Source organism: Panulirus ornatus, chromosome 27 (genome assembly GCF_036320965.1).
Source record: "Panulirus ornatus isolate Po-2019 chromosome 27, ASM3632096v1, whole genome shotgun sequence".
In the NCBI taxonomy this organism is placed as follows: Eukaryota; Metazoa; Arthropoda; class Malacostraca; order Decapoda; family Palinuridae; genus Panulirus; species Panulirus ornatus.
The window spans coordinates 9,367,403-9,391,377 of NC_092250.1; the positions used below are offsets into that span (position 1 = coordinate 9,367,403).

At 41.3% G+C, this 23,975-nt stretch overlaps 2 protein-coding genes across 3 annotated transcripts in view; one reads left to right on the plus strand and one right to left on the minus strand.

Annotated features, from left to right (window-relative positions):
- LOC139757573 (nephrin-like) overlaps window positions 1-23,975 on the plus strand; it is a 943,851-nt gene that overhangs the window by 349,725 nt on the left and 570,151 nt on the right. The gene's annotated exons all lie outside the window — the stretch shown is intronic.
- Window positions 5,338-6,360, minus strand: LOC139757491 (uncharacterized). Its single transcript, XM_071678003.1, has 2 exons — window positions 6,068-6,360; window positions 5,338-5,971 (listed from the first exon to the last, which is right to left on the minus strand). The coding sequence occupies exons 1-2, from the start codon at window positions 6,358-6,360 to the stop codon at window positions 5,338-5,340; spliced, it is 927 nt and encodes a 308-aa protein (XP_071534104.1).

Consider the following 23,975-nt stretch of genomic DNA (forward strand, 5'->3'; position numbering starts at 1 on the left):
TGCTTGTGAACGAATGCGGCCTTTGTTGTCTTTTCCTAGCGCTACCTCGCACACATGAGGGGGGAGGGGGATGTTCATCAATGTGTGGCGAGGTGGCGATGGGAATACATAAAGGCAGACAGTATGAATTATGTACATTTGTATATATGTATATGTCTGTGTGTGTATATATATGTGTTCATTGAGATGTATAGGTATGTATATTTGCGTATGTGGACGTGTATGTATATACATGTGTATGGGGGTGGGTTGGGCCATTCCTTTCGTCTGTTTCCTTGCGCTACCTCACAAACGAGGGAGACAGCGACAAAAGCAAAATAAATAAAATGAAAATAATATTCATATATATATATATATATATATATATATATATATATATATATATATATATATATATATATATATATATATATATATATTTTTTTTTTTTTTCTTTTTGGCTTTGTCGCTGTCTCCCGCGTTTGCGAGGTAGCGCAAGGAAACAGACGAAAGAAATGGTTCAACCCACCCCCATACACATGTATATACATACACGTCCACACACGCAAATATACATACCTACACAGCTTTCCATGGTTTACCCCAGACGCTTCACATGCCCTGATTCAATCCACTGACAGCACGTCAACCCCGGTATACCACATCGATCCAATTCACTCTATTCCTTGCCCTCCTTTCACCCTCCTGCATGTTCAGGCTCCGATCACTCAAAATCTTTTTCACTCGATTTTTCCACCTCCAATTCAGTCTTCCACTTCTCCTCGTTCCCTCCACCTCTGACACATATATCCTCTTTGTCAATGTTTCCTCACTCATTCTCTCTATGTTCCCAAACCATTTCAAAACACCCTCTTTTGCTCTCTCAACCACGCTCTTTTTATTTCCACACATCTCTCTTACCCTTACGTTACTTACTCGATCAAACCACCTCACACCACACATTGTCCTCAAACATCTCATTTCCAGCACATCCATCCTCCTGCGCACAACTCTATCCATAGCCCACGCCTCGCAACCATACAACATTGTTGGAACCACTATTCCGTCAAACATACCCATTTTTGCATTCCGAGATAATGTTCTCGACTTCCACACATTCTTCAAGGCTCCCAGGATTTTCGTCCCCTCCCCAACCCTATGATCCACTTCCGCTTCCATGGTTCCATCCGCTGCCAGATCCACTCCCAGATATCTAAAACACTTTACTTCCTCCAGTTTTTCTCCATTCAAACTTTCCTTCCAATTGACTTGACCCTCAACCCTACTGTACCTAATAACCTTGCTCTTATTCACATTTACTCTTAACTTTCTTCTTTCACACACTTTACCAAACTCAGTCACCAGCTTCTGCAGTTTCTCACATGAATCAGCCACCAGCGCTGTATCATCAGCGAACAACAACTGACTCACTTCCCAAGCTCTCTCATCCACAACAGACTTCATACTCGCCCCTCTTTTCGAAACTCTTGCATTCACCTCCCTAACAACCCCATCCATAAACAAATGAAACAACCATGGAGACATCACACACCCCTGCCGCAAACCTACATTCACTGAGAACCAATCACTTTTCCTCTCTTCCTACACGTACACATGCTTTACAACCTCGAAAAAAAACTTTTCACTGCTTCTAACAACTTGCCTCCCAAACCATATATTCTTAAGACCTTCCACAGAGCATCTCTATCAACTCTATCATATGCCTTCTCCAGATCCATAAATGCTACATACAAATCCATTTGTTTTTCTAAGTATTTCTCACATACATTCTTCAAAGCAAACACCTGATCCACACATCCTCTACCACTTCTGAAACCACACTGCTATTCCCCAATATGATGCTCTGTACATGCCTTCACCCTCTCAACCAATATCCTCCATATAATTTACCAGGAATACTCAACAACCTTATACCTCTGAAATTTGAGCACTCAATCTTATCCCCTTTGCCTTTGTACAATGGCACTATGCACGCATTCCGCCAATCCTGTGGCACCTCACCATGAGTCATACTTACATTAAATAACCTTACCAACCAGTCAATAATACAGTCACCCCCTTTTTTAATAAATTTCACTGCAATACCATCCAAAGTGCGTAAGACAAGGGAACAAATGGGAACATCAGTGAAGGTGGCTAATGGGGAGGTGATAACAAGTAGTGGTGATGTGAGAAGGAGATGGAGCAAGTTTCTTGAAGGTTTGTTGAATTAATTTGATGATAGAGTGGCAGATACAGGGTGTTTTTGTCGAGGTGATGAGAGGGTTATTGAGAATGATTTGGTAAACAGAGAAGAGGTAGTAAAAGCTTCACGGAAGATGAAAGCCGGCAAGGCGGTGGGTTTGGATGCTATTGCAGTGGAATTTATAAAAAAAAAGGGGGTGACTGTATTCTTGACTGGTTGGTATGGTTATTTAGTGTATGTTTGACTCATGGTGAGGTGCCTGAGGACTGCCAGAATGCTTGCATAGTGCTATCATACAACTGCAAAGGGGATAAGAGTGGGTGCTCAAATTACAGAGGTATAAGTTTGTTAAGTATTCCCGGGAAATCAGATGGGAGGGTATTGACTGAGAGGGTGAAGGCATGTACAGAACAACAGATTGGGGAATATCACTGTGGTTTTTGAAGTGGTAGAGGATGTGTGGATCAGGTGTTTGCTTTGAAGAATATATGTGAGAAATACTTAGAAAAGCAAACGGGTTTGTGTGTAGCATTTATGGATCTGGAGAAGGCATATGATAGAGTTGATAGAGATGCTCTGCAGAAAGTATTAAGAACATATGGTGTGGGAGGTAAGTTGTTAGAAGCAGTGAAAAGTTTTTATCGAGGATGTAAGGCATATGTGCGTGTAGAAAGAGAGGAAAGTGATTGGTTCTCAGTGAATGTCGGTTTGCGGCAGGGGCGCACGATGTCTCCATGGTTAATTTGCTTATGAATGGTGTTGTTAGGGAGGTGAATGCAAGAGTTTTGGAAAGAGGGGCAAGTATGCAGTCTGCTGTGGATGAGAGAGCTTGGGAAACGAGTAAGTTGTTGTTTGCTGATGATAGAACGCTGGTGGCTGATTCGTGTGAGAAACTGGAGAAGCTCGTGACTGAGTTTGGTAAAGTGTGTGAAAGAAGAAAGCTGAGATTAAATGTTAATAACAGTAAGGTTATTAGGTACAGTCGGGTTAAGGGACAAGTCAATTGGGAGGTGAGTTTGAATGGAGAAAAACTGGAGGAAGTGAAGTGTTTTAGATACATGGGAGTGGCTTTGGCAGCGGAGGGAGCCATGGAAGCGGAAGTGAATCATAGGGTGGGGAAGGGGCGAAAGTTCTGGGAGCGTTGAAGAATGTGTGTAAGTCGAAAATGATGTCTTAGAAAGCAAAAATGGGTATATTTTAAGGAATAGTTTATACAATATCATATGTTTTCGAGGCGTGGGCTATAGATAGAGTTGTGAGGAGGAGGGTGGATGTGCTACAAATCAGATGTTTGAGGACAATATGTGGTGTGAGGTGGTTTGATCGAGTAAGTTATGAAAAGGTAAGATAGATGTGTAGTAGTGAAAAGAGTGTGGTCGAGAAAGTAGAAGAGGGTGTTTTGATATGGTTTGGTCACATGGAGAGAATGAGTGAGGAAACATTGACAGAGGATATATGTGTCAGAGGTGGAGGGAACGAGAAGTGGAAGACCGAATTGGAGGTGGAAAGATGGAGTGAAAAAGATCTTTAGTGATCGGAGCCTGAACATGCAGGAGGGTGAAAGGCATGCAAGGAATAGAGTGAATTGGAACGATGTGGCATACCCGGGTCTACGTGCTGTAAATGGATTGAAGCAGGGCATGTGAGGCATCATGGGTAAACCATGGAAAGTTTTGTGGGGCCTGGATGTGGAAAAGGATATTTGGTTTCGGTGCATTATTACATGACAGCTAGAGACTTCTTGTGAACGAATGTGGCCTTTGTTGTCTTTTCTTAGCGCTACCTCGCGCACATGCCGAGGGAGGGGGTTGTCATTTCATGTGTGGCGGGGTGGCGACTAGAATGAATAAGGGCAGACATCATGAATTATGTACATGTGTATGTATGTATATACCTATGTGTATATATATATATATATATATATATATATATATATATATATATATATATATATATATATATATGTAGGTACACGTTGAGATATATAGCTATGTATATGTGGTGTGTGTGGACTTGTATGTGTATACTTGTGTATGTGGGTGGGTTGGGCCATTCTTTTGTCAGTCTCCTTGCGTTACCTCGCTAACGCAGGAGAGAGCGAAAAAGTACAATAAAAAAAATAATATATATATATATATATATATATATATATATATATATATATATATATATATATATATATATATATATATATATATATATATTGATAATTATAACGGGCTTACAGGCTTACAGCACAGTACTCGGGTAACGGGCTTACAGTCTTACAGCAAAGCACTCGGGTAACGGGCTTACAGTACAGTAGGGATTACAGGCTTACAGCAGGGAGGACCACTTAGGGCCTGTTCACACTAGCGGTTTGACCCGCAGCGGTTCGAACCGCGGCGGGTATATTTCTATGTAAGTCAATGGAGCTGTTCACACACAACCGCGTCCCGCGGCGGAACCGCGGCGGGTCGAGATCTATAGTCACCCGCTGCGGATCCGCGGCGGGTCGGTTTACATGTGTTCCAATGGGAGCGTACACACTTGGCGGTTTCAAGGCGGTTTGAAGGCCAGAATGGCTTTCCATTGGCTAGCTTACCCCGTGCTTCTAGCCAATCAGAAGAACGCTGGTCTATTGTCATGACAACCAGCACAGATATCCACGTGCACTATGCTCCTGATGTATGGCAACACCTACGGAAGTGCAAGTTGACTTTTATTTATTTTTTATTGGTATCTGGGCAGTATACCACTAGAAGTCTACCGGCATGGAGTGTGACCGCTTCGACACGGACCTGTTGATTGATGAAGTGGAAAAGCGTCCAGCAATATGGGACATGAGTTCAAGTGTTTGTAAGGACAGGGGAGGAAAGAAGCGTTCCTGGGAGGAGATAGTGGAGGTTTTCTGCAGTTCTGCGGAGTCAGAGGATATGAAAAATGCTAGTAAGTGATATGGCCAATATTTAAGTTTCTATTTTCGTTACAATTGATGTGTTAGTAAAAATCTGTGTAGCTGAACAACAGTTTTATTTTCTTTCCGTTTTGTTACATTGCTATAGTACCTCTCTCTCTCTCTCTCTCTCTCTCTCTCTCTCTCAACACTAGATAATTTTATTCTCTCTCTCTCTCTCTCTCTCTCTCTCTCTCTCTCTCTCTCTCTCTCAACACTAGATCATTTTATCCTGCCATGCACATCTGCCTTCAGTGACGAAGTAGTCTGCATACATATCTCTAGCTTGATTTGCAGATACGCTTCCTCTTGTTGCATTTCCTTCTGTCAGGTCTGCCATTGGTGCTTCAAACAGTGTGTCTTCAAACTTATATCCATCTCGTTCCCTGACATAATTGTGCAATATGCAGTATGCCTTTATTATATTTTCAGCGAAAAGCATTTCAACATTGAGGGGCCTATGGAATATACGCCACTTGTTGGCCAGTATACCGAACGTGCATTCGATATACTGACGTGCTCTTGACAATCTGTAATTGAAGATCTTTTTCTTGTATGTCAGATGCTTTCCACTATAGGGCCTCATGATGTGCTTCATTATTCCAAAGGCCTCATCTCCAACAATAACATGTGGTAAGCATGTTGTGTTGTTGCTGAAAATAGGCTTTGCATCTGGTAGGTTCATAGTATTTTCCATAAGTTTCTTGTAAAGCATTGAATTATGGAATACTGCTGGGTCACTGCTCTTGCCATATGCACCAATGTCCACATATGTAAATGAATAATTTGTATCACACATAGCCAGCAAGACAGTGGAGAAGAACTTCTTGTAATTATGATACATAGAGCAACAAATGAGTAGTTATTTTGATGGGTGAAAGGATTTAATGTTTTACAAAACTGAATTTAAAAAACAATTAGAATGTATACAACAATAAAGAACTCGCCTTATGGTTACAATAAGTTTTTCTTCTGGAGAAATAGAATCCCTGAAAGTGGTGTTTGCTGTAGCAATGTCTTCTCCGACTAGTTCCAGCAGATCGTCAAACGATGTCATCGACATTCTGAAGTAATTGAAGAACTTTTCTTCATGGTTTCTTAGTTTGGGGTACAATGTTACGTACATCCCATGGGACAGACTGTCCTCTATAACAGGGTGAATCCAGTGCTGTCTTCTCTTTCTGCGACGTTCTTGTCGCCGATGCAAGAGCCAGAGACATGCTGCCTCCTCTACGTCCATGTTGATACTATACAGTGGCAGGACTCCTGCCCAGCTGATCAGTGTCGCGGCTCCCGCCTGGTGAAACTGCCTCCTCCGTTCACATTAGTGGTTGGAACCGCCGCGGATCCGCCGCGGGTCAAACCGCTAGTGTGAATCACGCCTTACCTCGCTGGGCTAGAGAGAAAGAGGGAGATCAGCGGGCGTCATGGGTATATAATACAAAGTCGAGTCTCCGCCCTGCTAGCTATAACGCCACCCTTGATTGGCTATGGGACTCAGAACACTTGTGATTGGTCGGGGTATTCTAGCGACGCACATCTGGGCAGCTCACACTCCTCTTGATTGACAGCTCAAGGACAAATGACCATCCGGTTTCAAAATTAAATAACTAAGGCTAACGCTTGGTGGGAACAGAAGCTCAGAGCCATTCTCAGAGGAAGACATCTCTATACACGAGGACACACACACGTAATATACACGAACATGTGGGCACACGCGCACACATTCGTAACAATACATATATGTATTTGTTGTTCGCTGATGATACAGCGCTGGTGGCTGATTCATGTGAGAAACTGCAGAAGCTGGTGACTGAGTTTGGTAAAGTGTGTGGAAGAAGAAAGTTAAGAGTAAATGTGAATAAGAGCAAGGTTATTAGGTACAGTAGGGTTGAGGGTCAAGTCAATTGGGAGGTGAGTTTGAATGGAGAAAAACTGGAGGAAGTGAAGTGTTTTAGATATCTGGGAGTGGATCTGTCAGCGGATGGAACCATGGAAGCGGAAGTGGATCATAGGGTGGGGGAGGGGGCGAAAATTTTGGGAGCCTTGAAAAATGTGTGGAAGTCGAGAACATTATCTCGGAAAGCAAAAATGGGTATGTTTGAAGGAATAGTGGTTCCAACAATGTTTTATGGTTGCGAGGCGTGGGCTATGGATAGAGTTGTGCGCAGGAGGATGGATGTGCTGGAAATGAGATGTTTGAGGACAATGTGTGGTGTGAGGTGGTTTGATCGAGTAAGTAACGTAAGGGTAAGAGAGATGTGTGGAAATAGGAAGAGCGTGGTTGAGAGAGCAGAAGAGGGTGTTTTGAAATGGTTTGGGCACATGGAGAGAATGAGTGAGGAAAGATTGACCAGGAGGATATATGTGTCGGAGGTGGAGGGAACGAGGAGAAGAGGGAGACCAAATTGGAGGTGGAAAGATGGAGTGAAAAAGATTTTGTGTGATCGGGGCCTGAACATGCAGGAGGGTGTAAGGAGGGCAAGGAATAGAGTGAATTGGAGCGATGTGGTATACAGGGGTTGACGTGCTGTCAGTGGAGTGAATCAAGGCATGTGAAGCGTCTGGGGTAAACCATGGAAAGCTGTTTAGGTATGTATATTTGCGTGTGTGGACGTGTGTATGTACATGTGTATGGGGGGGGGCCATTTCTTTCGTCTGTTTCCTTGCGCTACCTCGCAAACGCGGGAGACAGCGACAAAGTATAAAAAAAAAAAAAAAAAATATATATATATATATATATATATATATATATATATATATATATATATGTATACATATATATATATATATATATATATATATATATATATATATATATATATATATATATATACATATATATATATATATATATATATATATATATATATATATATATATATATATATATATATATATATATGTCCTTGAGCTGTCAATCAAGAGGAGTGTGAGCTGCCCAGATGTGCGTCGCTAGAATACCCCGACCAATCACAAGTGCTCTGAGTCCCATAGCCAATCAAGGGTGGCGTTATAGCTAGCAGGGCGGAGACTCGTCTTTGTATTATATACCCATGACACCCGCTGATCTCCCTCTCTCTCTCTAGCGCAGTGAGGTACGTGGTCCTCCCTGCTGTAAGCCTGTAATCCCTACTGTACTGTAAGCCCGTTACCCGAGTGCTTTGCTGTAAGACTGTAAGCCCGTTACCCGAGTACTGTGCTGTAATCCTGTAAGCCCGTTATAATTATCAATGTAATGCTATCGAAGAACTGCCATAAAGGAAAGAGATCTGGCTCGAAATCTTATCTGGAATGTTAACTCATGTACTGTAAGACTGTAAGCCCGTTACCCGAGTACTGTGCTGTAAGCCTGTAAGTTCGTTATAATTATCAATGTAATGCTATCGAAGAACTGCCATAAAGGATAGAGATCTCCTGGCTCGAAATCTTATCTGGAATGTTAACTCATGTACCAATGTTAACGTAAATGATACATGCCTGATTTACGTGCTTATCTTTGAACACTTAGATTCTTTCTTTATGAGTAGATTTAATGTAATGCTGGTCTTAAATCAATACTATAACTTTATGATTGTGTTATCCGTTGTGAAACAACAAATCTGTAACGTCCTTGCAAGACAAGGAGCAGTAGTATTTGTAACATATGTTAATTGGGAACTTGCCTGAATAAGGATTGAGTTCGTAACAATGTATATATACATATATATATATATATATATATATATATATATATATATATATATATATTTGTATATATATATATATATATATATAAATATATATTTTTTTTTATACTTTGTCGCTGTCTCCCGCGTTTGCGAGGTAGCGCAAGGAAACAGACGAAAGAAATGGCCTCCCCCCATACACATGTATATACATACGTCCACACACGCAAATATATATACCTACACGGCTTTCCATGGTTTACCCCAGACGCTTCACATGCCTTGATTCAATCCACTGACAGCACGTCAACCCCGGTATACCACATCGCTCCAATTCACTCTATTCCTTGCCCTCCTTTCACCCTCCTGCATGTTCAGGCCCCGATCACACAAAATCTTTTTCACTCCATCTTTCCACCTCCAATTTGGTCTCCCTCTTCTCCTCGTTCCCTCCACTTCCGACACATATATCCTCTTGGTCAATCTTTCCTCACTCATTCTCTCCATGTGCCCAAACCACTTCAAAACACCCTCTTCTGCTCTCTCAACCACGCTCTTTTTATTTCCACACATCTCTCTTACCCTTACGTTACTTACTCGATCAAACCACCTCACACCACACATTGTCCTCAAACATCTCATTTCCAGCACATCCATCCTCCTGCGCACAACTCTATCCATAGCCCACGCCTCGCAACCATACAACATTGTTGGAACCACTATTCCTTCAAACATACCCATTTTTGCTTTCCGAGATAATGTTCTCGACTTCCACACATTCTTCAAGGCCCCCAGAATTTTCGCCCCCTCCCCCACCCTATGATCCACTTCCGCTTCCATGGTTCCATCCGCTGCCAGATCCACTCCCAGATATCTAAAACACTTCACTTCCTCCAGTTTTTCTCCATTCAAACTCACCTCCCAATTGACTTGACCCTCAACCCTACTGTACCTAATAACCTTGCTCTTATTCACATTTACTCTTAACTTTCTTCTTCCACACACTTTACCAAACTCAGTCACCAGCTTCTGCAGTTTCTCACATGAATCAGCCACCAGCGCTGTATCATCAGCGAACAACAACTGACTCAATTCCCAAGCTCTCTCATCCCCAAAAGACTTCATACTTGCCCCTCTTTCCAAAACTCTTGCATTTACCTCCCTAACAACCCCATCCATAAACAAATTAAACAACCATGGAGACATCACACACCCCTGCCGCAAACCTACATTCACTGAGAACCAATCACTTTCCTCTCTTCCTACACGTACACATGCCTTACATCCTCGATAAAAACTTTTCACTGCTTCTAACAACTTTCCTCCCACACCATATATTCTTAATACCTTCCTTTGTGTGAATAAATTGTACATTTCCTTTTCCATAGCCAGAGGTTGAACCATTATGTGACATTCATTTTTTTCATTCATTTCAAGCTAAAAGTTTGTTTTCTAAATTGTTTCTTACATTTTTCATATGTATATATATGTATGTGTGTGTGTGTGTGTGTATGTGCGTATATGTGTGTATGTGTGTGTGTGTGTATATGTATATATATATGTATATTATCCCTGGGGATAGGGGTGAAAGAATACTTCCCACGTATTCCTCGCGTGTCGTAGAAAGCGACTAGAGGGGACGGGAGCGGGGGGCCGGAAATCCTCCCCTCCTTGTATTAACTTTCTAAAATGGGAAACAGAAGAAGGAGTCACGCGGGGAGTGATCATCCTCCTCGAAGGCTCAGAGTGGGGTGCCTAAATGTGTGTGGATGTAACCAAGATGTGAAAAAAGGAGAGATAGGTAGTATGTTTGAGGAAAGGAACCTGGATGTTTTGGCTCTGAGTGAAACGAAGCTCAAGGGTAAAGGGGAAGAGTGGTTTGGAAATGTCTGGGGAGTGAAGTCAGGGGTTAGTGAGAGGACAAGAGCAAGGGAAGGAGTAGCAATACTCCTTAAACAGGAGTTGTGGGAGTATGTGATAGAATGTAAGAAAGTAAATTCTCGATTAATATGGGTAAAATTGAAAGTTGATGGAGAGAGGTGGGTGATTATTGGTGCATATACACCTGGGCATGAGAAGAAAGATCATGAGAGGCAAGTGTTTTGGGAGCAGCTGAATGAGTGTGTTAGCGGTTTTGATGCACGAGACCGGGTTATAGTGATGGGTGATTTGAATGCAAAGGTGAGTAATGTGGCAGTTGAGGGAATAATTGGTATGCATGGGGTGTTCAGTGTTGTAAATGGAAATGGTGAAGAGCTTGTAGATTTATGTGCTGAAAAAGGACTGATGATTGGGAATACCTGGTTTAAAAAGCGAGATATACATAAGTATACTTATGTAAGTAGGAGAGATGGCCAGAGAGCGTTATTGGATTACGTGTTAATTGACAGGCGTGCGAAAGAGAGACTTTTGGATGTTAATGTGCTGAGAGGTGCAACTGGAGGGATGTCTGATCATTATCTTGTGGAGGCTAAGGTGAAGATTAGTATGGGTTTTCAGAAAAGAGGAGTGAATGTTGGGGTGAAGAAGGTGGTGAGAGTAAGTGAGCTTGGGAAGGAGACCTGTGTGGGGAAGTACCAGGAGAGACTGTGTACAGAATGGAAAAAGGTGAGAACAATGGAAGTAAGGGGAGTGGGGGAGGAATGGGATGTATTTAGGGAATCAGTGATGGATTGCGCAAAAGATGCTTGTGGCATGAGAAGAGTGGGAGGTGGGCTGTTTAGAAAGGGTAGTGAGTGGTGGGATGAAGAAGTAAGAGTATTAGTGAAAGAGAAGAGAGAGGCATTTGGACGATTTTTGCAGGGAAAAAATGCAATTGAGTGGGAGAAGTATAAAAGAAAGAGACAGGAGGTCAAGAGAAAGGTGCAAGAGGTGAAAAAAGGGCAAATGAGAGTTGGGGTGAGAGACTATCAGTAAATTTTAGGGAGAATAAAAAGATGCTCTGGAAGGAGGTAAATAGGGTGCGTAAGACAAGGGAGCAAATGGGAACTTGAGTGAAGGGCGTAAATGGGGAGGTGATAACAAGTAGTGGTGATGTGAGAAGGAGATGGAATGAGTATTTTGAAGGTTTGTTGAATGTGTCTGATGACAGAGTGGCAGATATAGGGTGTTTTGGTCGAGGTGGTGTGCAAAGTGAGAGGGTTAGGGAAAATGATTTGGTAAACAGAGAAGAGGTAGTAAAAGCTTTGCGGAAGATGAAAGCCGGCAAGGCAGCAGGTTTGGATGGTATTGCAGTGGAATTTATTAAAAAAGGGGGTGACTGTATTGTTGACTGGTTGGTAAGGTTATTTAATGTATGTATGACTCATGGTGAGGTGCCTGAGGATTGGCGGAATGCGTGCATAGTGCCATTGTACAAAGGCAAAGGGGATAAGAGTGAGTGCTCAAATTACAGAGGTATAAGTTTGTTGAGTATTCCTGGTAAATTATATGGGAGGGTATTGATTGAGAGGGTGAAGGCATGTACAGAGCATCAGATTGGGGAAGAGCAGTGCGGTTTCAGAAGTGGTAGAGGATGTGTGGATCAGGTGTTTGCTTTGAAGAATGTATATGAGAAATACTTAGAAAAGCAAATGGATTTGTATGTAGCATTTATGGATCTGGAGAAGGCATATGATAGAGTTGATAGAGATGCTCTGTGGAAGGTATTAAGAATATATGGTGTGGGAGGCAAGTTGTTAGAAGCAGTGAAAAGTTTTTTATCGAGGATGTAAGGCATGTGTACGTGTAGGAAGAGAGGAAAGTGATTGGTTCTCAGTGAATGTAGGTTTGCGGCAGGGGTGTGTGATGTCTCCATGGTTGTTTAATTTGTTTATGGATGGGGTTGTTAGGGAGGTAAATGCAAGAGTCCTGGAAAGAGGGGCAAGTATGAAGTCTGTTGGGGATGAGAGAGCTTGGGAAGTGAGTCAGTTGTTGTTCGCTGATGATACAGCGCTGGTGGCTGATTCATGTGAGAAACTGCAGAAGCTGGTGACTGAGTTTGGTAAAGTGTGTGGAAGAAGAAAGTTAAGAGTAAATGTGAATAAGAGCAAGGTTATTAGGTACAGTAGGGTTGAGGGTCAAGTCAATTGGGAGGTAAGTTTGAATGGAGAAAAACTGGAGGAAGTGAAGTGTTTTAGATATCTGGGAGTGGATCTGTCAGCGGATGGAACCATGGAAGCGGAAGTGGATCATAGGGTGGGGGAGGGGGCGAAAATTTTGGGAGCCTTGAAAAATGTGTGGAAGTCGAGAACATTATCTCGGAAAGCAAAAATGGGTATGTTTGAAGGAATAGTGGTTCCAACAATGTTGTATGGTTGCGAGGCGTGGGCTATGGATAGAGTTGTGCGCAGGAGGATGGATGTGCTGGAAATGAGATGTTTGAGGACAATGTGTGGTGTGAGGTGGTTTGATCGAGTAAGTAACGTAAGGGTAAGAGAGATGTGTGGAAATAGGAAGAGCGTGGTTGAGAGAGCAGAAGAGGGTGTTTTGAAATGGTTTGGGCACATGGAGAGAATGAGTGAGAAAAGATTGACCAAGAGGATATATGTGTCGGAGGTGGAGGGAACGAGGAGAAGAGGGAGACCAAATTGGAGGTGGAAAGATGGAGTGAAAAAGATTTTGTGTGATCGGGGCCTGAACATGCAGGAGGGTGTAAGGAGGGCAAGGAATAGAGTGAATTGGAGCGATGTGGTATACAGGGGTTGACGTGCTGTCAGTGGAGTGAATCAAGGCATGTGAGGCGTCTGGGGTGGACCATGGAAAGCTGTGTAGGTATGTATATTTGCGTGTGTGGACATGTGTATGTACATGTGTATGGGGGGGGGGGGGTTGGGCCATTTCTTTCGTCTGTTTCCTTGCGCTACCTCGCAAACGCGGGAGACAGTGACAAAGTATAAAAAAAAAAAAAAAAAAAAAAAAAAACCTTCCACAGAGCATCTCTATCAACTCTATCATATGCCTTCTCCAGATCCATAAATGCTACATACAAATCCATTTGCTTTTCTAAGTATTTCTCACATACATTCTTCAAAGCAAACACCTGATCCACACATCCTCTACCACTTCTGAAACCACACTGCTCTTCCCCAATCTGATGCTCTGTACATGCCTTCACCCTCTCAATCAATACCCTCCCATATAATTTACTAGGAATACTCAACAAACTTATACCTCTGTAATTTGAGCAGTCACTCTTATCCCCTTTGCCTTTGTACAATGGCACTATGCACGCATTTCGCCAATCGTCAGGCACCTTACCATGAGTCATACATACATTAAATAACCTTACCAACTAGTCAACAATACATTCACCCCCTTTTTTAATAAATTCCACTGCAATACCATCCAAACCTGCTGCCTTGCCGGCTTTCATCTTTCGCAAAGCTTTCACTACCTCTTTTCTGTTTACCAAATCATTTTCCCTAACCCTCTCACTTTGCACACCACCTCGACCAAAACACCCTATATCTGCCTTTGTTGCTGTCACCCGCGTTTGCGAGGTAGCGCAAGGAAACAGACGAAAGAAATGGCCCAACCCACCCCCTTACACAAATGTATACACACACACGTCCACACGTCAACCCCGGTATACCACATCGATCTAATTCACTCTATTCCTTGCCCTCCTTTCACCCTCCTGCATGTTCAGGCCCCGGTCACACAAAATCTTTTTCACTCCATCTTTCCACTTCCTATTTGGTCTCCCACTTCTCCTCGCTCCCTCCACCTCCGACACATATATCCTCTTGGTCAATCTTTCCTCACTCATTCTCTCCATGTGCCCAAACCATTTCAAAACACCCTCTTCTTCTCTCTCAACCACACTCTTTTTATTTCCACACATCTCTCTTACCCTTACATTATTTACTCGATCAAACCACCTCACACCACACATTGTCCTCCAGCACATCCACCCTCCTGCGCACAACTCTATCCATAGCCCACGCCTCGCAACCAAACAACATTGTTGGAACCACTATTCCTTCAATCATACCCATTTTTGCTTTCCGAGATAATGTTCTCCACTTCAACACATTCTTCAAGGCTCCCAGGATTTTCGCCCCCTCCCCCACCCTATGATTCACTTCCGCTTCCATGGTTCCATCCGCTGCCAGATCCACTCCCAGATATCTAAAACGCTTTACTTCCTCCAGTTTTTCTCCATTCAAACTTACCTCCCAATTGACTTGACCCTCAACCCTACTGTACCTAATAACCTTGCTCTTATTCACATTTACTCTTAACTTTCTTCTTTCACACACTTTACCAAACTCAGTCACCAGCTTCTGCAGTTTCTCACATGAATCAGCCACCAGCGCTGTATCATCAGCGAACAACAACTGACTCACTTCCCAAGCTCTCTCATCCACAACAGACTTCATACTTGCCCCTCTTTCCAGAACTCTTGCATTCACCTCCCTAACAACCCCATCCATAAACAAATTAAACAACCATGGAGACATCACACACCCCTGCCGCAAAAATACATTCACTGAGAACCAATCACTTTCCTCTGTTCCTACACGTACACATGCCTTACATGCCTTGCAAATGTTTGAGGACAATGTGTGGTGTGAGGTGGTTTGATCGAGTAAGTAAGGTAAGGGTAAGAGAGATGTGTGGAAATAAAAAGAGCGTGGTTGAGAGAGCAGAAGAGGGTGTTTTGAAATGGTTTGGGCACATGGAGAGAATGAGTGAGGAAAGATTGACCAAGAGGATATATGTGTCGGAGGTGGAGGGAACGAGGAGAAGTGGGAGACCAAATTGGAGGTGGAAAGATTGAGTGAAAAAGATTTTGTGTGATCGGGGCCTGAGCATGCAGGAGGGGTAAAGGAGGGCAAGGAATAGAGTGAATTGGATCGATGTGGTATACCGGGGTTGACATGCTGTCAATGGATTGAATCAGGGCATGTGAAGCGTCTGGGGTAAACCATGGAAAGCTGTGTAGGTATGTATATTTGCGTGTGTGGACGTATGTATATACATGTGTATGGGGGTGGACCATTTCTTTAGTCTGTGTCCTTGCGGTACCTCGCAAACGCGGGAGACAGCGACAAAGCAAAAAAAAAAAAAAAAATATATATATATATATATATATATATATATATATATATATATATATTATATATTTATATATATATATATATATATATATATATATATATATATATATATATATATATATATATATATATATATATATATATATATATATATATATGGTTTGCTGAAAAAGGACTGGTGATTGGGAATACCTTGTTTGAAAAGAAAGATATTCATAAGTATACGTATGTAAGTAGGAGGGATGGCCAGAGACCGTTATTGCATTACGTGTTAATTGATAGGCGCACGAAAGAGAGACTTTTGGATGTTAATGTGCTGAGAGGTGCACCTGGAGGGATGTCTAATCATTATCTTGTGGAGGCGGAGGTGACGATTTGTAGAGGTTTTCAGAAAAGAAGTGAGAATGTCGGGATGAAGAGAGTGGTGAGAGTAAGTGAGCTTGGGAAGGAGACTTGTCTGAGAAAGTACCATGATAGACTGAGTACAAATTGGAAAAAGGTGAGAACAAAGGAGGTAAGAGGAGTGGGCGAGGAATGGGTTATATTCAGGGAAGCAGTGTTAGCTTGCGCAAAAGATGCTAGTGGCATGAGAAGCGTGGGAGATGGGTAGATTAGGAAGAGTAGTGAGTGGTGGGATGAAGAAGTAAGATTATTAGTGAAAGAGAAGAGAGTGGCATTTGGACGATTTTTGCAGGGTAATAATGCAAATGACAGGGAGACGTATAAAAGAAAGTGGCAGGAGGTCAAGAGAAAGGTGCAAGAGGTGAAAAAGAGGGTGAATGAGAGTTGGGGTGAGAGAGTATCAGTAAATTTTCGGGAGAATAAAAGGATGTTTTGGAAGGAGGTAAATAAAGTGCGTAAGACAGGGGAACAAATGGGAACTTCAGTTAAGGGGGCTAATATGGAGGTGATAACAAGTAATGGTGATGTGTGAAGAAGATGGAATGAGTATTTTGAAGGTTTGTTGAATGTGTTTGATGATAGAGTGGCAAATATAGGGTGTTTTGGTCAAGGTGGTGTGCAAAGTGATAGGGTTAGGGAAAATGTTTTGGGAAACAGAGAAGAGGTAGTAAAAGCTTTGCGGAAGATGAAAGCCGGCAAGGCGGCGGGTTTGGATGGTATTGCAGTGGAATTATTGTAAAAAGAGGTAACTGTATTGTTGACCCGTTGGTAAGGTTATTTAATGTATGTATGTCTAATTGTAAGGTGCCTGAGGATTGGGTGAGTGCTTGCATAGTGCCATTGTACAAAGGTAAAGGGGATAAAAGTGAGTGCTCAAATTACAGAGGTATAAGTTTGCTTAGTTTTCCTCGGAAATTATATGGGAGGGAATACATTAAGAGGGTGAAGGTATGTACAGAGCATCAGATTGGGGAAGAGCAGTGTGGTTTCAGAAGTGGTAGAGGTTGTGTGGATCAGGTGTTTGCTTTGAAGAATGTATGTGAGAAATACTTAGAAAAGCAAATGCATTTGTTTGTAGCCTTTACTGATCTGGAGAAGGCATATGATAGAGTTGATAGAGACGCTCTGTGAAAGGTATTAAGAATATATGTTGTGGGAGGCAAGTTATTAGAACCAGTGAAAAGTTTTTTCAATGATGTGAGGCATGTGTACGTGTAGAAAGAGAGAAAGTGATTGGTTCTCAGTGAATGTAGGTTTGCGGCAGGGGTGTGTGATGTCTCCATGTTCGTTTACTTTGTTTATCGATGGGTTATTAGGGAGGTGAATGAAAGTGTTTTGGAAAGAGGGGCCAGTATGCAGTCATTTGTTGATGAGAGAGCTTGGAAAGTGAGTCAATTGTTGTCCCCTGATGATACAGCGCTGGTGGCTGATTCGTGTGCGAAACTACAGAAGCTGGTGACTGAGTTCGGTAAAGTGTGGGAAAGCTGAAAGGTGAGAGTGAATGTGAATAATAGCAAGGTTATTAGGTGCAGTAGGGTTGAGGGACAAGTCAATTGGGAGGTAAGTTTGAATAGAGAAAAACTGGAAAAATTGAAGTGTTTTAGATATCTGAAAGTGGATTTGGCAGCGGATGGAACCAATGAAGCGGAAGTGAATCATAGGGTGGGGAAGGGGGCGAAAGTTCTGGGAGCGTTGAAGAATGTGTTGAGGTCGAGAACATTATCTCAGAAAGCAAAAATGGGTATGTTTGAAGGAAACTTTGTTCCAACAATGTTATATGGTTGCGAGGCGTGGGCTATGGATAGAGTTGTGTGGAGGAGGGTGGATATGCTGGAAATGAGATGTTTGATATCAATACGTGGTGTGAGGTGGTTTGATCGAGTAAGTAATAATAGGGTAAGAGAGATGTGTTGTAATAAAAAGAATGTGGCTGAGAGAGCAGAAGAGGGTGTTTTGAAATGGTTTGGTCACATGGAAAGAATGAGTGAGGAAAGATTGACCAAGAGGATATATGTGTCGGAGGTGGAGGGAACGAGAAGAAGTGGGAGACCAAATTGGAAGTGGAAAGATGGAGTGAAAAAGATTTTGAGTGATCGGAGCCTGATCATGCAGGAGGATGAACGGCGTGCAAGGAATAGAGTGAATTGGAGCGATGTGGTATACCGGGATCGACCAAGGCATATGAAGCGTCTGGGGTAAACCATGGAAAGTTTTGTGGGGCCTGGATGTAGAGAGGGATCTGTCGTTTCGGTGCATTATACATGACAGCTAGAGATGAATGTGAACGAATGTGGCCTTTGTTGTCTTTTCCTAGCGCTACCTCGCTCACATACGGGGCGAGGGGTTTGTTATTTCATGTGTGGTGGGTTGGCGACGGGAATGAATAAGAGCAGACGGTATAAATTATGTATATATGTATATATGTATATGTCTGTGTGTGTGTGTATATATATGTGTACGTTGAGATGTATAGGTATGTACATGTGCGTTTGTGGACGTGTATGTATATACAAGTGTATGTGGGTGGGTTGGGTCATTCTTTCGTCTGTTTCTTTGCGCTACCTCGCTAACGCGGGAGACAGCGACAAAGTATAATAAATAGATAAATAATATACATGTATATATATATATATATATATATATATATATATATATATATATATATATATATATATATATATATATATATATATATATATATATATATATATATATATATATATATATATATATACATGTATATTATTTATCTATTTATTATACTTTGTCGCTGTCTCCCGCGTGTGTGTATGTGTGTGTGTGGTGTGTGTGTGTGTGTGTGTGTGTGTGTGTGTGTGTGTGTGTAGATCACCTTTTATGGGTTCCTGCCTGTTCGAGACTAGACTCTACGCGATAGCAGGGTTACGGTGATGCAGCCTTGTCGAGGCTGTCTTCTCGCCTATGGTGTTTCCACATCTGCCTCTGTCGTACTTGTGCCATGATATTTCATGGGAATTTTCTCAGAAAAGGAATATAGAAAGTATATTTCAGTATCAATATGATCTTTAGAATATTGTGTGTATTCAAAATTCCTGGTTAATATTTGAACAAATTCTTTGAATAGCATTACAAACTTTCTACAGAATACGCAACTTTTTTTCGAGTTTCTTCGTTTTACACAGTTGCCGGACTAACTTGCGTTGGAAAGAAACTGTAAACGACAACTTTGTGTCTCGAAGACTTGCGGTCAGCAGGTTTTGTAATTGTTTCGAGCCAGTTTGAGAGAAATACCGTTCCATTTGGTGAAACTTTTGTAACTCAAAATGAGAAAAATGTATATTTTTTCCTTATGCTCTAACTCTTTTTCTGTTCTTTCATTTTGTAGGTGTGCAGTAAAGTATGAACAATTGGCTTAGTCTGTTACTGTTGAAATTGTTTTAAATGTTCTTTTAAAGGCAAAAACAATACTTGATGCCAAGACTTATCAGTGGCTACCCATGGCTCTATGCGTAACTCTTCACACTCTAGCAACCAGTCAGTTGATTTTACGAGTGTCCAGTTACCAGCACAGTTAGACTTGTGCACACATAGGGCGTTGCCATATTCATGAATGTCGTTCACCCTGTACGTTGAATTCAACAGTATCACAACCGGGTGAAGAATATTCTTTAAGGCTACATGGTCTTACTACCAAAGTCTTATGATTACAGAACACAATACACTAACGTTATGAGAATCTAGGTTTCAGGAGGCAAGTCTAGTAACTAAGACCCAATCAAGTTAGTCTCATAATAATGAGTCACTGACTTTATTTCGTGGCTATTCGGTATTACTTGATAAGTTTACTTCACATCCATTCATATCACCTTAGATCATGGGTATGCAAGATCTCGTTAAGTTAGACAAGAACATATATCCGAACTATGATAAATGCTTAAAATTGATGGACTCGGTAAGAAGAAATTAGATTTTGTGCTACGATCTGTACAATCCTTCTCAGGCATCTGTTATCATGCGTAATACACAAGCAAATGTTCTTCATGAAAGTAATGCAACTTTTTTTGCCAGCAACACTGTTACCTGCTGATTACCCCTACATTCTCATGATGTGAGTATACAGATATGAAGATCGAGGACATTTTGAATTAGCCTATCGCTGACGAAGGTGTGAACTCACTGACGTGGATGATCGTAGGATTACTCACATCCACTGATCATATGGCTCATATTAGTGATAGCTCTCGTACATGAGAGACACTTGGGTGTATCCTAGCCTGTTCTGAACCCAGTATCTCTGAAAATTATTTCCTACATGTATCTAAAGACAAAAACATATCTTCATATTGCTGAGGTATTCGATTGTGTTCTGCAGTTGTAACACTTTAATCCTTGTGGTAGGAGACAGTCGAGTTTCTCGATGTTCAATGTCTTACAAAAGAACATGAAATGTCGGCATGATAAGTCTGTGTCACTCGAATCATTCCATGCGACGAGAATTAAAGCTGTGACAAAGTTTCTGTATATGCAGCAAGGGAACTACGTGCAATAAGGTAGTTCAGGATAACATTGACGTTATCCAGGAGGAACCTCCATCGTCCTGTTAGTGAATGTGTTACACTACGCAAGTAGTTGGGCTGCACAGATTACCATGATTGAGCTAATGACCGCCTGCTTGTGGTTGAAGCGCTATGGCAGGAAATTATATGGTAGGAAATGATATTGCTAGGATAAGGGATCCCGAGGATGGGAAGTAATTGTTGAAGACTGCTAATGTATGGGGTGTGAAAATAGAAACGGTTATTCAGGAAAAATTTAGAACAAAATTTGCGGAAAAGAGAGAGTTTAAAAGATGATTCATCTTCTGTTCGCGTTTCCCGTTAAAAGAAATGAATTATTTCCATGGTCTGGTTTATTTTTTATACCCACACATCAGTTGGAACTAAACACCTGTATTTGATCTACAGCAGTAAAAAAGAAAGAAAATAGCTGACTTTTCCAATCCCACGCACCTGCACTCTGCCGACCATCCATCACATCAGCTTTATGCTTCTCGGGAACCATGGAACACCTGCCACTCTTGCCTTCCATAATGGTCGTCAGATATCAGAGACGTGGGGAGGGTAGAGGAGGAAACACACGATTCTTCTTTGTCATAGTATAAGAGGCTAATTCTCCTTTGTTAGACTCATGTTAGTAGGGTCACCACCGGTGGCCTATGACAAATTAGTATTAGTTTGAAGTAAGAAGCATTACCAAAAGATAAAGCTACTGAAACGACCGTAGATGAAGGTAGAAATTGGCTGAAACGACAGCAGATGTGGGTAAAAACTGAGTCCAGATAGATTGTTTACCGTTTGAATGATAAACATACTTCAGAGGAAGAAAGTGATGCACTCTGGCATCGTAGCTTGGTACCAGATAACACAATGTGTTAACTGTTATATCATTGGCATATCTCATAATCATCCTTACGTCATGATGACTCTCAGATTTTGTATTCCACTAGAATTTTATATCTTAAAAACTTAAAAATCAAGGGAAAATCCTCTTTAGCAAATGAACACAACATACATCGAAACGAAAGGTGAAAAACACACAAATCATAGAGTTCAAACTCGGTGGAAACGTTATACTGCATATTAGGAAATCACTTAGCAAAACACACACATACACACACACGCACACACACACACACACACATATATATATATATATATATATATATATATATATATATATATATATATATATATATATATATATATATATATATATATATATATATATATATATATATATACAATGGTCTATACAAATTAGATAACTTTATTGTTGAAAAGATTTGTAAAATGATAAGCTTATGAAAGCTCGTTGTATGTTTTGGACAATCACATGTTTACCAAATGGCGTCCTAGATTCGTCTCTTCGATGTATATCAACTGACTGTTCTATTTCTCTCTTGTCTCCCCTGATGATGTGATTATTACACGAAAGTGCACTTGGGAACTTTTCGTGTTTCATTTTCAACGTGGACTCATAGGAATATATATATATATATATATATATATATATATATATATATATATATATATATATATATATATATATATATATATATATATATATATATACATATATATATATATATATATATATATATATATATATATATATATATATATATATATATATATATATATATATATATATATATATATATATATATATTTTTGCTTTGTCGCTGTCTCCCGCGTTTGCGAGGTAGGGCAAGGAAACAAACGAAAGAAATAGAACAACCTACCCCCATACACATGTATATACATACGTCCACACACGCAAATATACAATACCTACACAGCTTTCCATGGTTTACCCCAGACGCTTCACATGCCCTGATTCAATCCACTGACAGCTCGTCAACCCCGGTATACCACATCGATCCAATTCACTCTATTCCTTGCCCTCCTTTCACCCTCCTGCATGTTCAGGCTCCGATCACACAAAATCTTTTTCACTCCATCTTTCCACCTCCAATTTGGTCTCCCACTTCTCCTCGTTCCCTGCACCTCCGATACATATATCCTCTTGGTCAATCTTTCCTCACTCATTCTCTCCATGTGCCCAAACCCTTTCAAAACACCCTCTTCTGCTCTCTCAACCACGCTCTTTTTATTTCCACACATCTCTCTTACCCTTACGTTACTTACTCGATCAAACCACCTCACACCACACATTGTCCTCAAACATCTCATTTCCAGCACATCCATCCTCCTGCGCACAACTCTATCCATAGCCCACGCCTCGCAACCATACAACATTGTTGGAAATACTATTCCTTCAAACATACCCATTTTTGCTTTCCGAGGTAATGTTCTCGATTTCCACACATTCTTCAAGGCTCACAGGATTTTCGCCCCCTCCCCAACCCTATGATCCATTTCCATGGTTCCATCCGCAGCCAGATCCACACCCAGATATCTAAAACACTTTACTTCCTCCAGTTTTTCTCCATTCAAACTTACCTTCCAATTGACTTGACCCTCAACCCTACTGTACCTAATTAACTTGCTCTTATTCACATTTGCTCTTAACTTTCTTCTTTCACACATTTTACCAAACTCAGTCACCAGCTTCTGCAGTTTCTCACATGAATCAGCGACCAGCGCTGTATCATCAGCGAACAACAACTGACTCACTTCCCAAGCTCTCTTATCCCCAACAGACTTCATACTTGCCCCTCTTTCCAAAACTCTTGCATTCACCTCCCTAACAACCCCATCCATAAATAAATCAAACAACCATCTCGACATCACAAACCCCTGCCACAAACCTACATTCACTGAGAACCAATCACTTTCCTCTCTTCCTACAAGTACACATGCCTTACAACCTCGATAAAAACTTTTCACTGCTTCTAACAACTTGCCTCCCACACCATATATTCTTAATACCTTCCACAGAGCATCTCTATCAACTCTATCATATGCCTTCTCCAGATCCATAAATGCTACATACAAATCCATTTGCTTTTCTAAGTATTTCTCACATGCATTCTTCAAAGCAAACACATGATCCACACATCCTCTACCACTTCTGAAACCACACTGCTCTTCCCCAATCTGATGCTCTGTACATGCCTTCACTCTCTCAATCAATACCCTCCCATATAATTTACCAGGAATACTCAACAAACTTATACCTCTGTAATTTGAGCACTCACTCTTATCCCCTTTGCCTTTGTACAATGGCACTATGCACGCATT